The sequence below is a fragment of the Montipora capricornis genome, chromosome 6 (assembly GCF_036669925.1).
Source record: "Montipora capricornis isolate CH-2021 chromosome 6, ASM3666992v2, whole genome shotgun sequence".
Classification (NCBI taxonomy): domain Eukaryota; kingdom Metazoa; phylum Cnidaria; class Anthozoa; order Scleractinia; family Acroporidae; genus Montipora; species Montipora capricornis.
This window is the reverse complement of record NC_090888.1, coordinates 73106903-73122151: the sequence shown is the minus strand read 5'-3', so window position 1 is coordinate 73122151 and position 15249 is coordinate 73106903. Positions and strand designations below refer to the sequence as shown.

At 40.3% G+C, this 15249-nt stretch overlaps 1 protein-coding gene across 1 annotated transcript in view; it reads right to left on the bottom strand.

Moving 5' to 3' along the window:
* LOC138054488 (uncharacterized) overlaps window positions 1-13631 on the bottom strand; it is a 58303-nt gene extending 44672 nt beyond the window's left edge. Inside the window, 5 exon segments of the mRNA XM_068900940.1 lie at window positions 4869-4953; window positions 5110-5212; window positions 6097-6304; window positions 13018-13247; window positions 13580-13631. Of these exon segments, the coding sequence (XP_068757041.1) occupies window positions 4869-4953; window positions 5110-5212; window positions 6097-6304; window positions 13018-13247; window positions 13580-13616 (663 nt within the window). The 5' untranslated portion in view covers window positions 13617-13631.
* Between the last annotated feature and the right edge of the window lie 1618 nt (window positions 13632-15249).

Here is a 15249-nt window from a genome sequence, read left to right as displayed (position 1 = left end):
GATCTACGTCGCGCCCGTTAGGACCTATGAATAAACATCTAGAAATGCATGGTTTAATGGACGGGGCCCAGAGGGGCGCACGTGCAGGATGAAGCAGAACTAAAGACCATTTACTGATTAACAGAACTGTAACCTTGGATTGTCACCGGCGAAAGCATAACCTGAGCATGCCGTGGATTGACGTCAAGAAGGCGTACGACTCAGTAGACCATGGTTGATAGGAGGAGATGATGATCCTGCATAGATTCCCTGTTCGGTTGTCAAGGACAGTAGAGAAGTTAAGCAAGAGCTGGAACACAAGAGTGGCAGCGACTACAAAGCAAGGACGCGAGACATCTGAGCCAATCAGGTTTCTCAAAGGTTTACCCCAGGGGGACGCTCCTGTCCCAGGCTCTTCACGGTTTGCTTGAACCCAATCGCCTGGAAGATCAGTGCCAGTAAGGGCTATAAACTATCTAAGCACATCAGCGTAAAGGTAACAGACCTTCTATACATCGACAATTTAAAGATCTTTGCGTCTTCAGAGAGTAAACTAAATCGTGTTATGGAATCAACCAAGAGGGCGATGGAAGATGTCGGACTGCAGTGGAACCCCAAAAAGTGTGCAGTCGCTCATGTACAGAGGGGGGTACATACCAATACCCAAGATGCCTTGGGGCTAAGGGTAGATGAGAGCATGTGTATTTCCGACCTCAAAGAGGGCAATCAGTACAAGTTCTTGGGTGTCTTAGAGTCCGTGAGGCAAGAGGAAAGGATGTCACTGGAGTGCGCAGCTAAGGAGTTTCTCCGAAGAATGTCTATCATCTGGTCGAGTCCCTTGTCTGATCACAACCAGGTAACAGCCTCCAACCAATTTGCATTACCAGCGTTAGGCTACCTAATGTGGACACAACAATGGCCGGTGACAGAGCTTAAAAAGTTAGATAGAGAAGCTCGCAAGATAGTTGTTGTTAAGAATGGTGGTAAACATCCCAGTGGTTCAAACTGGCATTCTAGACATGCCAAGAGAGAAGGGAGGTAGAGGTCTGCGATCGATCGAGGAGGAGTACAAAGTGACGAAGATAAAGGCAGAAGTGAAGCTATATAGAAATGGTGACCAAGCGATGGCGATGGTCCGCGAGTTTGAAGAGAGAGCAGAAGAGTTAGGTCATAGCTCTTTAGTTAAAGAGGCAGCCAGGTATGCAGCTTAAGTACCCAAACCCCACTTGCATAAAGCATGATAGTGAAGAGGTGATAAAGAGAAACTGAAGGCAGAGCTGAGAAGGGGTTTGGCACAGAAGACATGGGAAGCGGTACACAAACAGAACTGGCAGGGGAAACTAATCTCCATGAGAAGGGAAGACAAGAGCCTTAATTTCGATCAATGTTTCTGGTGGCTCAGTGGTTGGAAACAATGCCCAACACATGCAGTGGCGGGGATGTTTGAGCTCTACGAACAGTTATTACCTACGTGCGAGGCTGTATGCCTGCCAGAAAACTAACACGGACATGACGGGCGAGGTGATGTGCAGGCTATGTAAGGCTCCTGAAAGTGTCGCCCATGTCCTGGCTGGTTGTACTGCCCTTGCACCAAACAAGTACATTTCCCGACATAATGCAGCCCTGAAGATCCTTTTCTTCGAGATTTTGCAAGTCTTAAGCCATGTAGAGTCAGTGCTCTTGGTACTCGCCATTGAAACCGAAACCATTGTATGAGTCGAACAATGCACAAGCATTCTGTGATGTCCCCCTATTCGCGGAGCACCAAAAAGTTAGAGCCAACAGAGTGGAGGCACACATTATCAACCACTTGTCAAAGAGAGTCATCACGCTGGAGATGAGTTGCCCATGGGTTACAAATCGAGAGAAAAAGAAGGAGAAACCACGAAATACAGACTTCTTCGCTGGAAAATAAAGCAGACGTACCAAGGATATGAAGTGAAACAATATAATATCATGATAAACATATTAGGGGAATGGTGTCGAGACTTAGAAGTCGAGCTGAAGGAGTTGGTTAGGAGTAAGGGAGTTCTCCATAACATGCAGAAGGCTGCAATCTCGGGAACATTAAAATCTCTCGCACTTTTAAAGTTGTAGCATGAACAATGAACACGCTCTCCATTTATTAACGTCCTTCCTTCAATATTTTCCAGTCCATTAATCATCAAGGAATTTATTGACAGACGAATCAGTTATATATTTGAGAGAATTTTAAAGATTTTATATCTACCATTTTAGATTTTAGAGATCCTATAGGTTAGTGCTGATTTTTATATATAATTTAAAGTTTAAGTTTATATTCTTATACTAAGTTTTCACTATAGTCAATGGGTTATGCTCACGCACCCCATCATACTATTTTAATTGTTTAAAATAATAATAATAATAACACTTATAAAGCGTGGTACCCGCTGATTTCTCAAAGCGCTGTACAATAATATGGTAACAACTACAAAAACACACAGTTAAAAGCTATTGTAAGATATAAAAAAATTAGCTAAACTACTAAAATCAAACATCATAAGCCAATTTATATAAGTATGTCTTCAACTGCATCCTAAACTGGTTTACAGAGGTAACACCCCTGGGTTCAGGAGGCAATTGATTCCATAACTTAGGAGCAACTGCAGAAAAAACCCTGTTACCACATGTCTTTAACCTAGATTTAGGCACGGCTAAAAAATTCTGAGAACTAGAATGAAGTGGACTATTACTGTAGTGTAAAAGTTCATACAGGTAAGTTGGTGTCAAGCCATTAAGACATTTGCACACTAAGAGTAGAATTTTAAAATGTATACGATAACTTAGCAGAAGCCAATGAAGTTCGAACATAATAGGAGTGATATGGTCAAGATAATGTAACAATGCGTGCAGCAGTGTTTTTTACTGACCTTAACCTCTTTAAGAGGTGTTTAGGAAGACCATGTAACAAAGAGTTACAGTTATCGAGTTAAGAACTAATAAATGCATGTACTAAAATTTCAGAGGTATCTTCACTAATAAGTAATCCCTAATTGAGGCAATGTTCCTTCAAAGATAATGAAAGGAAACGCAGATTTTTTTAACATGATCGGTTAAATCGAGACACTGATCTATAATCACCACCAAATTTCAGGCAGAACATTTGGGTTGGATCTTCTCATCACCCACTTGGATAAACAGCAATCAAAGTCATTGACACAGCATTCAACACAATACTTAGCCAATGAGAGATCATAGCTACAGTCAGTTATTAAAGACATAATTATACAGCTGGGTATAATCAGCGTATAAATGATACCGTAACTTGTGGAGCTTGATATTGGCAATGGGTGATGTCTAGAGGAGATAAAGGGCCCAGAACAGATTCCTGGAGTACACCGCGTTCTAGAAAGCGCTGTGTTGACTTACAGTCATTGACCTGTACAAACTGCTTGTGCACCGTCAGGTAGGACTCAAACCATGCAAGTGCAGTACCATTTACTCCGAAGCGGTCACGCAGTCTTGACAACAGTTTCGAGTGAGCCACAGTCTTAACCCTTTCAGCCCCGATAGTGCCAAATGGCACTTATAGATTTTACTCTGTCTAACGCCAGACGATTTTACTCGTCAATGGGGAACCCCTCGGGGCTTAAAGGGTTAAGCTAGCAGCATCAAAAAACTATGTCCCCGTTTAACCCTTTCAGCCCCGATAGTGCCAAATGGCACTTATAGATTTTACTCTGTCTAACGCCAGACGATTTTACTCGTCAATGGGGAACCCCTCGGGGCTTAAAGGGTTAAAGGTTGCAGACAAGTCCAATGAGAGAAGTATAACAGACTCATTGTTGTTGATAGCACACAGGATGTCATTCTGGACCCTTACCAAAGCTGTCTTGGTGGAGTGAAAGTTCTTACATGCAGACTGAAACTCGAGTTCGAAATAGGGCAAAAATTTTGAAAGTGTTCAAAGTCAGCATCAGATTTCTTCAGTATGGGCAATAGTATAGCAACCTTCAGACCATCGGGCATAATAGCGGTCGATAAAGACAGATTGATAATCTTTGTAATAGTAGGAAGTAGTACGGTAAGACAGCCTTTCAAAACTACTGGGCGTAGAGGATCAAGTTCACAAGATTTAGATAGTGGTTTCCTCGAAAATTCTTTTATTTCCTCCTGGGTAACCTCAGCAAGGTCACGAAACTCTGCACTACAAACTGTGACATTTTGAGGGGAAAACCCAATGTGTATTTGAATTATTTCATTATTTTAATTATTTTAGATAACTCAATTGGTTTTGCTAGTGTTTATATGGTGGATAGTTATTTATTCGGTGGGCAGCGTTATCCACCTTTTGAAAACCGAGGCCAAGTGGCATTTTCCCCACAAGAATTCTGAAAATTCTAATAGCATTAATGAAGCGCCGGAAAGGTTAACAGAGGTGTCCCAGTGTTGAACTGCCAGGCAAAAGTGAGTGCTGAGGGCACCAGTTGAATGGGGCAGGGCAATCTTGCCTACCAACCCTCTTCATTTTGCTAACCTTGAGATAAAAAGCTACTTACTGTATATTGCTAAGAATTTACCCAAAAATAATAAATGTAATTACCGCTAATACATCTTATGCCACACAGCAGCATTTTGATGTTCATTTTTCATTCAAATTAGCCCATCTTGCCCTTTTTGAATTTCAAGCTGTAGCAGAAGCCAAGAATGGCTCTGGTATGAAAAAATGGCAGCCAAAGTTTGACATTCCGTACAGTCTTCCTTATGACTGTAAACATTTAATTGCCAAAGTTTGTCACATTTACTAGGAATCTATTCTATTCTATTCTGTTATCTATTCTTCTCTATTACCATTATTTTCAGGTTTTGTTTACACTTTTGTTTACTTAGTGGCAAATGTCCCCAACCTACGTACCCCACAGACTGACCTTCTGATACAGAGAAGCATTCAATGAACAGATTGGCTCCAACGTGGCAAACAAAGTGTGGTGCTCGGCTCGGGAAATTTTGCTCCTAGTTTCACAAAAATAAACATCATGACTGTCAAATAATTCATCACTCAGCTATAATTTAAGAAACCCTCTGAGCTTCGTTAATCAACAGACAAAAAAACAGGTTTAACTATTAAATGTGCACAAATAAAGAAAAAAAAACAAGTTGGAAACATACCGCAGAGGCTCAGCATACAATTCAAACAGGCTCTTCAAACATTCATTGTAAATTTCCTCTGCATACGCCAACTCTTTTACACAGCGAAGTCTCGAATCCTTAACTGCAAAGTAGACCATTAAACTTGGTTAATTTATTTAGTGATCCATAACAGTAAAACAACATGGCCCTAACAGCTGGGATAAGTTACCGGTATTTTGAGCAATTAAAATGGGATGATACCCCCGAAACAGAAACCTATAGGTTTTACTTGAAATCTTTTTCAAAGTTTAGTTGTAACCATGCCATAAATAGTCTAATCCTGAACTTTTTTTGGGCAAACCCAATAATAGTGTAAACAAACTTACTGTGGATGGGAGGGGTAGATGTAGCGCAGGATCCTGGAGGAAAAGGGGATCACTAGTTTAGTCGGAGATGAGTAAGGACTGTTAAAATGGTATCTTTGCAAAGTAAAGCGCAGTGGAAATTTCAAAAGCAACAAATTAAAAAACATTGAGTGACAGAGAGGGATAGATGGATGAGAAAAACAGCATTCGCAGTCATCTTACCTCACTCATATACATAAACCCGGGGATGGGGGGAACCCCATATAAAAAGGGGAGGGATTGCCGTCTCGCTTAGGGGTGTAAATTTTGAAATTATTTTGGTCTCACTTGGGGTGTTCTGGGAAAAACGCAGTCATATATAGCCATGAAGGGTCTCCTTTAGGATTACGCACGAAGAAATATGAAAGTGTATATTTACAGTGCTATATTTATTCACATAGGTGCCAAGTAGCAGATGATAATGTCCTTGCCATCTTTAAAAGTCACAGTACTATATTTTTGATATGTCCGTGTTTTAATATGGTCTCTTTTAGGGGTCAAAAAAAGCCTGGGCCATGTCCAGATTGATCTCCATTGATCTCCTAAAATTTCAGACGAGCATCCCTCCCCTTTTTATATTGGAGTCCCCACCCTGGGGCATAAACATACCCTTTAAACTTACTAGAATGAAGATTATCAAGCTGAAAATTTGACAACACTTTTTCCACATCCTCAATGGCAATTTCTGCATTCTCCACAGTCGTTGCATTGGCTTCAAGGTTTAGCAAAGTCTTTTCAGGAAGAGTACGAACTTGATAGTTAGACAAGTTGTACTCCTGGCAAATTCCAGAAACCAGCTCCCTCACGGTCATGTTACGCTCAGCAGTCAACTAAAAAGAAATCAGTTGCAGGACAATGAAAACATGCTTCAACATACATGTAATTATACCAAACATTTCTACACATCAATTCTACAGGGTACTTTAATTTGTATAAAATGGTGTAGTTTGACAAGAGCTTTTTTCCTTTGGCGGGTTGTTTCGACTGACTGGATACACTCAACTTTCCATTCATAACTCATCCGCTGATGCAGCACTATAATAGTTTCTTGAGAACCTGATCCCATTAGCAACGAGATGCTTCCGTGAAGCATACACTGGGTTGCCTGAGGTACATGCTACAGAAAATCAGAAGACACTGAATTGTGTGGTATTGAAATACAGCATTCCAGTCTTTGAAGAATAACAAATAAAAGAGAAGCGAGAAACATTGGCTTCTGGGCTGACATGTTGATAATCTTCAAGTTCCCTCACAACTTCGTTTCACCACAAGTGTGCCCTCTGAGCATCTGACAGCTTTATAATACTAAATTTCACTGGAGTCAAGCCCTGTTCTATGGGGTTAGTGTTAGGATGGGAGACCAAAACAATAAACCCCTCATAAAACACAGAAGCATCTGACCGAAAATACTATTAACGCTAACAAATGCGAACACAGCAAGGTACAGATTTTGTTAGCTTGCTTTATGCAAAACAAATATTGATGAAAAAGCAAATAACTATTGATACACAGTTTTTAGAAAGAGCAGAAGGAAGTTTCTGGGACGGTCGATCGAGAATAAAATATTAGCTAATATTTACCACATGAAAACAACATTAATTTTGAACCGTGAATATAGAATATAAAAAGTTACGATCAGCGACAAACATTTTGGGAGATTTTTGCTACGTTTAAGTAAATTGCAAAATCGAAAGTGACATGGCCGGAATTCAGCGGGCGCCGTGATTAAGTTACCCTGGCATGTTTACTCGCCAAACAGTGAAGCATCTGTGTCAAATGATGGCAAGATACCGGGTTTTTGTAAGTTTCTTTTTCCGTCAAGTGTTATAAAGTTTGAAATGAAATGAGCGAAGTCAAAACAAAGACCACAATCGCCCAACTCTTGTTTATGCAAAGTCAAAATTTACTCTCCAAGACGCGTACGCCGTTATTTATCACCAGGTAATTCCATCATTTTGGAAATAGCAGCTACTTTATTATTCATCTGCGTCACAAGTTTTCACTGATTTTGGGGCTCATTTTGTTGAAACTCAAGCACGCTTCCAACAGGCCTGTGAACCCTTCCTGCTGACTTTCCATTATTGAGCTCCATAAGGGTATTTTTTGTTTAAGGATCCACTAAAACGCCATTCGCGTTACATGACTTTCGACGCCATTGCAGGCTAAGTTAATGATGCTACTGTGTCCACCAGAGAAATCTACTCAGTTCCACTACCCTCTCGATCCTAAGAAAATACGCGCAGAAGGCTGTATGCACAAAGACACCACTTACCAGGGAAGTGACAGGCAAGACTTTTGCCAACACGGAAAAAAAAAATAATAAAAAAAAGAAAAAAAGAAAACAAACAAACTAAACGCAGACCTTGACTGGGTTTGCCATAGGCAACCCAGTAATAAAATACTTATGCCACACTTTCTTATGATAATTACTCCCTTTTCACACATACTTGCTTAACTCCTATTAAAGCCCCTTAAAGGTGGCTCATTGATGAGTTGACCAGGACAGCTTTTATATGTAGCATTAACCCAGGCCGTAGCTAGGAAAGGGGCAAGGAGGACAGTTGCCCCCCCCCCCCCTCCCCCAAAAATATTTTGGAAAAAAAATTCTTTTTCTGAAGTTTTGAGCAGAAAAGTTGAAATTTGCTGAAATTACCTTGTTAGTTAGAAACTTTTCACAACCGATCGCTTGTCTTTATGAAAGAGGGGAGAAGGGGGCAGCAATATTCGAATGCCATACATCATTTCCACTTCCTATAGTTTCTCATGTATTTGGTATAAATACCCTGAAATATACAAGAAAGTCTCTCGAGACCTTTCTCAGGTATAATGATAAAGTGTTGAGATATAGGTAAACATGAATTCAAGTCCTGCAAAGGGACCGCATCTAATCCAGACCAAGATAACATCACTTTTCCAGGAAACAAGCAAAAGAACAAGGTATGTCACTGCAATAACACAGCGCTATTTAAGTCAGCAGAGAACGCCAGACACTGTACCATCCTTCCGGACGCAGTTCACATGCCATTATTGAAAAGCCTTGTAATATTTTAATCCTGTGATTTCCAAGTAGATTTAGTGGTACAAGGTATTATTTTTGCTCGGGCTAACTGACTTCAAAGTTACAATAACCAGTTCACGTTTTACCACTGTTAAGTTTGGGTTTTCTAAAATTAGAATGCCGTGCATCAACAGAAATACAAACTTAAGTTGTCAAGCAAAGTTAAATGTTAAACTGAATTTTCAGAGACGATGCCTCAGTAAAATCTGCTGACGGGACAGAAAAAGCAAGTCACGTAGTTGAAAAGAGTGACAATCAACACCCGAATGAGTTCCACGGAAAAACAGCAGCCGTTCCAGTTTCTTACAGTGATCCAAATGATCCTGCAAAGGCTTGTTTAACATTAACACATCAGACAATGATCAACCTCCTAACAGATCATTTTACTCCTTCTGCTGAATTAAAGTTTCCTGTCACATGTGGTAGGCGTTTTCAAATTTCATGGATGGACTCTTGGCCGTGGATATGTTACAGTGTTCAAAACAATACTATTTTTTGTTGCTACTGTGTTTGTTTTTGCAAAGAAAATTCAGACACTCCATTTGTAAAGACAGGATTTAAGAACTGAAAAAAGCCCCTGGAGTTAAGGAAAATGCACTTGATAACCACATGCTCAGTGCCCAGCATCAAATGGCTGAAGAGAGAGCCTTAAACTGGTTAAAAAATCTCAAACCAGGAAATGATATAGCATCCAAAATTACAGAGCAGGTTGCTGAGGAACAAATTCGCAGGAGGAAAGGTATCTTGTCCATAATCGACCTTAGCTTATCTTAGCTTTGGGGCATCGCATTCAGAGGAAACTGGGACGCAAAACAAAATGAAGAGGATGGCAATTTCAGTTTTTTTCTTATTTGGAGAGCCAAAACAGATGACGATCTAGCACAATATTTGAAATTTGCACAACCCAACGCATAATACAGAACGAGATGATATCTTTGTGCGAAAACAAAATCAGGGCAAGAATTGTTCAAGAAATTGCAAAGTATTGGAGTGTGATGGCAGATGAAACTCAAGACTGTTCAGATGTAGATTGAACAACTTAGTATCTGTGCACGTTTTGTGAACAAGAATTGTGAAGTATGCGAAGAGTTTCTTGGCTTTCTGAAACTTACAAGTCTGGATGCAGAGAAAATTGCAAGAAATATTCTTGACTCTTTAAGGGAATGGGGTCCTAATCTATAATATTTAGTTGGGCAAGGGTACGATGGTGCCGCCATTATGAGCTCACCTATAAACGGTGTGCAAGCTAAGATAGCGGCAGAGTATCGAAATACAACATATGTCCATTGCAGGTCACATGTTCTTAGCTTGGCACTTTCATCTAGCTGCGTCAAAGTGATCCAAAACTCTTTTTGATAATGTGGGTAGGATTACTTGGTTTCTTGAAAGTGCAAAGAGAAAGCGCATTATTTTGGAAGAAACTGGTGTAGATGCAGAGGATGATCTTATGGAGCTGCTGAAAGTCTCTGAGGAAAGCAATGAAGCGTTATCCGATTACTTTTGATGCTATTCAGCACGGGTCGTATGCAAGCAGTGTTCCAAAGTTTTGTGCAACCCGCTGGATTGCCATAGTTACAGCTCTCTCAGCTTTGTTACCGAAGTATTGTTCCATAATTCAAGCACTGGAAAGGATAGCAGACTGTAGTAGAGGAGACGCGCAAAATGAAGCGCGTGCACACGTTCGTGTCTTGAATGATTCACAGTTTATCATTGCTCTTGTAGTAACACAAGCTGTTCTCAGCCTTTTTGCATGTGCTACACAGACTCTGCAGGTGATAGACTGCAACCTAAGCGAAGCTTACAAAGATATTCACATTTAAAAAGCATGCATTCAAGACAACAGAACAGATGAGTTATGGAAAACCCTGTGGGTGCAGATTGAAGTGATTGCTCAGGCTGTTGGCAACACTGTAACAAAACCATGTGCTGCCAACGTACAGTAGCATCGTGCTATTGCAGGACCAGACTATAAGTGACTACTACAAAGTCAATGTGTTCTTTCCGTTTGTTGACCATGTGGTCCAAGAAGTCGACTCCAGATTTTCACAACATCATCAAGGTTTAATTATTGCAGACAGACTGTCGATGGCAATGAACATTGATACCCATGATCAAATTGAAATTCTCAAATATTACAGGAAATTCCTCACTATGTAGGAATTCTCCTATTTCTCAGTAGAAATTCAAAAGTGGAAAAAGTACTTTGAAAACATTTCCTTTGAAGAGCGGCCTGCAACTGAAAATTCAGCCTTAGCTGTTTGCAACCCTCAGATATTTCCAGCCATTCACAAGATCCTTACCATTCTTCTTACTACCCCAGTGGGAAGTGTTTCTTTCTGCTCTGAGGCGTCTGAAGTTGTGGAACTGGTCTACAATGAATGAGGAACGCTTGAGTGGCTTAGGGATGCTCCTTATTCATCGTGGGACGGATTACATACCAGAACCTGAGGTGATTCACCAGATGAAACAAAACTGGCAGAAGTGAACAAACCTGGCTTTGTTTTAACTGAGTTCCCTGAGTAACTATATCGTCGATTCGTCGATTCGTCGATTCTAGGCCATAATTAACTTTGAAGTAGGAAAGCTTTTAGTAGGAAATCCAATTGGAGAAATCCCAGACTTACCTGGCAGGATTAATGTTTACTTTTGATTTATTAGCATTTCATACCTCTGCATTCATTTCAAAATTTTCTGAAAAAGCATTTCTTCAGACCTTGCTTTATTGCCCCCCCCCCCCCCCAGTCAAAAATTTTTAGCTACGGCCTTATTAACACAGATAATGTTAGCCCCTTGCCCTCTGCGAGGTTCCCCGTTCATTAGTAAAATGATCTGGCATTTTCCAGAGTGAACTGGAAAAAGAAGCGGGTAACTCATTGGATATTTTTGAGTCTAGCACTTGCTTACAAACATATATGTGCAAATTAGAATAGGTTTCTTTTTTTAGAAAAAATTTCCTCACACTTTTTGAGTAATTTATAAAAATTAATGAGGCATGGGCACGTACAGGTCGGCAGATAAAAGTGGTCTTTTGAGTGGAGTGATGACATTCAAGTTTCATTTCAACAAACCCATGAAGAAACAATCCATAATACATGAAAAACACAATGCACTGTTCCAGAATGCATTTATCCTCTCTCAAACCAATTTCTTTTATCTTCACTTTTTGCCAACGTTGAATAAATACCATTCTTTCAAAGACTTCGAACGTTTGGTGATTCTTGTCCCCTCACGATATATGATCCCCATCGGGAGGTATTTCATACTTTCAGACTAAGCAAACACGAACGTAATGATTCATTGAGAAAAGACACAAAAGTTACTTTCACCGAAATGCCACTATTTCCTTTATCGTATTTTCAAAATAAGCTCGTTCACAAACTTTAATCAAAAGAATTCACGCTGAGGACATTTTTTTTTAAAGGGCGATGAAAGAGTCATGAAAGAGTCAAGTGAAATTTGACGTAAAATATTATTAAAATCAACAAAACAGTTGTTCGCTTCATGCAAATGTCCAGTATTTATATGCTTTGCTTGATTGTAAGATAAGCTCGAGTCAGTTTGTTTTGGTCGCTTCTTGTACAACCTGCGTCATAAAGTACCATGAAACCACAAATTACAGGACCTTTTAAGTGGCTGCATTTATCTCGTTGCCCCTCGGGCATCAAGTAACTATAAAAACATTCCTAGTTAAACTGGTTTACGCCGATTAACTTTCTAGAAGATCAATCGACGCAGATCTGTTCGGCAATTGAAAGAAAGCACAAAATCTACCTTGTTTCGAAAAGCTAGACAGAAAACGTCGATCTTCCTTTAAGTAGGGAATTTGCTGACCGGAAAACGCCTATTGACTAAAGGGAAATTACATCAAGGGTCACATTTAATAAACAGCGAACTTTTAAGATTCACCATTTTATGCTTGGTGTTTGTTTCAGACTATTCTATTGTTTGAGATTCCTTTAAAGAGGCTTGAAGAGTTTCACACTGGCTTTTACAGCCAAAAATCGGCTTTTTCTCGAAGCATGTTGACTTAAGTCCCTTGCTGTGTGAAACCACTTGAACTCAGCGAAACACAGTGTTCGCAATATACAAAGCTAGCATCAGAGGGGACTTAACAAGTTTTGCAAAACATTCCTGCCTCTAACCACGAGTTTGAGAAACTCAAGCAACTCCACACCTTGAAGAGTTTATATTCCGTGATAAATTAATCCCGTTGAAGTACAAAATATGTCAGTACTAAAGACAGACGCTATGAAATTCGCTTGTCGCAAAGAAAGGTGAAGCCGGTAGGTGGAAGCAGCTCAGACTGCTGAAATAATTGCACACATATAGGAAATACATTAAAACGCAAATGAGGCGTTTAGTCGCAGACATACAGAAATTAATTGCAGCATGTAATTATAAGGAGCTGCTGGAGCAATTATGGTCAACATTCCGCAAGATTTTGTTCAACAATCAAAGCAGTTAAAGGATGAAAGATGGACTCACCAGTCTCGGTTTTCCATCGGGAAGGATCGCTTTAACCATGAAACTCTGTCCTTGTCCTTCGTCCATGCGGAGTATACTTAATACTCCTAAGAGTGTTTGGTCGGTCATTGATCTCGAACGATTTAACAGGGTAAGGGACGAACCAAATGAATGTTTTCGCTGTCTTGCTTTCGTGCTCGCGCTCGCACTGGCCGTCGCCATGTTGTAGTACGAATTCCAGTTACAGAGTGCTGAAGTCAAAACAACACAGGAAGGAGATAATTGTCACTGAAAAAGAGATGTCCATAATGAAATTCCTATGGCTAAACCAAAAAACATTTTTCAATTGTTTGGCCGTGTAACGGGCAGCATAATGTACTTTTCATTTTGACGAGGGATTTGTCACTCACTCGACCTACGAAATTACTGATCCGTGAAGTATGTTGAAAACAATTTAATGGGCTAAAAGTTATTTGATACACCCTTAAAGCTCTACCGGGAGAACCTAATGATCGGACATAAATAAGTTACCATTATTACTCCATCATTGAAGATAAGATTTCAGCAAAAATCCAAAAATTACTTTGTTCCGTGGCGGTTACCAGATAAGGGTGCCCCATTTTTCTTGCCGGCTACCACGCCGGCTACTCCTTTATGTATCTGGCCGACCAAGTGTCACCAGCTGTTCCAGCAAGCAAAATGCCCCGTTTTTACCCTAAACAGAGTTGCGAGTAAATAATAATTTATCTCATTGACATTTCGAAATTCCTAAAATGAAACAAGTATATAAAAACAACAAGGTTTCAATCAACCCTGAAAAAAAAACTGCTCAAGAAAAAGAGCAGTTTGTTTTCGTAAGTTTCTCGGTTTCGGGATTTTCATCCGCTTTATCAAACGCAGGCACCGCAAAAAAAAAACACCTGTGAGCCGATTAGCAAGCCTTCCACTGATAGAAAAAGCACCAGTTCAGCAAGTCATTCTGGGTGTCCGGTCGGTTTGCTCTTTTCAGATATTTGTGGTTAGGCCAGGATCTTTCACCCTAGCTGTATCAATTTTTTTACCCAGCTAATTATAAGTTACGTTTCCGCGCGGCACCAGAGAGCGGGCAAAACACAATCGGCTGGAAGCTTCATGGGTATATTACCTTGAATAAAGTGAAGATTGTGCAGGAAAGGTGTGATCTGGTGTGGACTTTGCAGAACGCTGAACATCATAAAATCGGTATTTGACCGCGGCAATAACTGCACTTATACGCAACAATAACTTAAAGCAAACCATTTGAAAAATCAGCGATTAGACCTACAGTAGTTACTGCAGACATGCACTATCATAATTGAAAGCTAACCATTCGGCGTTCTGCAAACACCCCTACCGGTCTGGACCTGGTAAATGGGGTTGACGGTCCTTTAGTCAGGAAAGGAGTGTTTGCGGTGCTGTCTAAAATAGGTTAATTGTAGAATTGGCAAGCTACAAATGTTGAATATAAAGCAAATTAAACTGAAAAATACAGAAATATAGCACTTTTCAAATGTTAGTGGCCTCGGAACGCTCCTGGAAAAGGATTAAAGCTACGGTCATGATACGAGCAACAAATTAAAACATTGCTGCGAAACTAGTCGAAAAGAAATGTTGCGCGTTTTACATCCCACGTACAACCTGACTCGCAACAACATGTGTCACAAGTTGCTGCAGTTTGTTGCAGATAGTGGAGGTTCGTTCTACTTTCTGCAACAAAATCTCCAAAATGCTGCCCGTTTTACCACTCCAAGGCGACTACGGTTTCGCAGCAATGTTGCGAGACAAGTTGGAAGTTTTTGTTGCTCGTATTACCGTAGCTTACGGTAAATTGAGGATTTCGAGATTTAAATGGCTGGAGAGAAAGAAACATAATTTCAAGTGAGACTTGAAATGGTTTGTGGATTGGTACTTTGTAATCAATACATAACACCCGTCGGATGGAGAAGTCAGCTAATTTGCCTAATATGTTCAGTAAGAGAGATGAATCCCTAGCAAGCCTCACCACAGGCTTAGTGTGAGTATGGCCGACAAAAATATAAGGATTTGTATGGGAATCCCGATAAAAAGCTTAAGAAGGTAATTATATGAAAAAAATCTCAATTAAAAAGCCTAAGCTCATTGCCAACGTGGGTAACTTCCTTCCAGTGTGGTTATTTTCCAGATCCGACGCCATCGGACCTGGAAAATAACCACACACCTGTCGCCCCACTGATCTCGATGCGCAAGCCAGGAGAT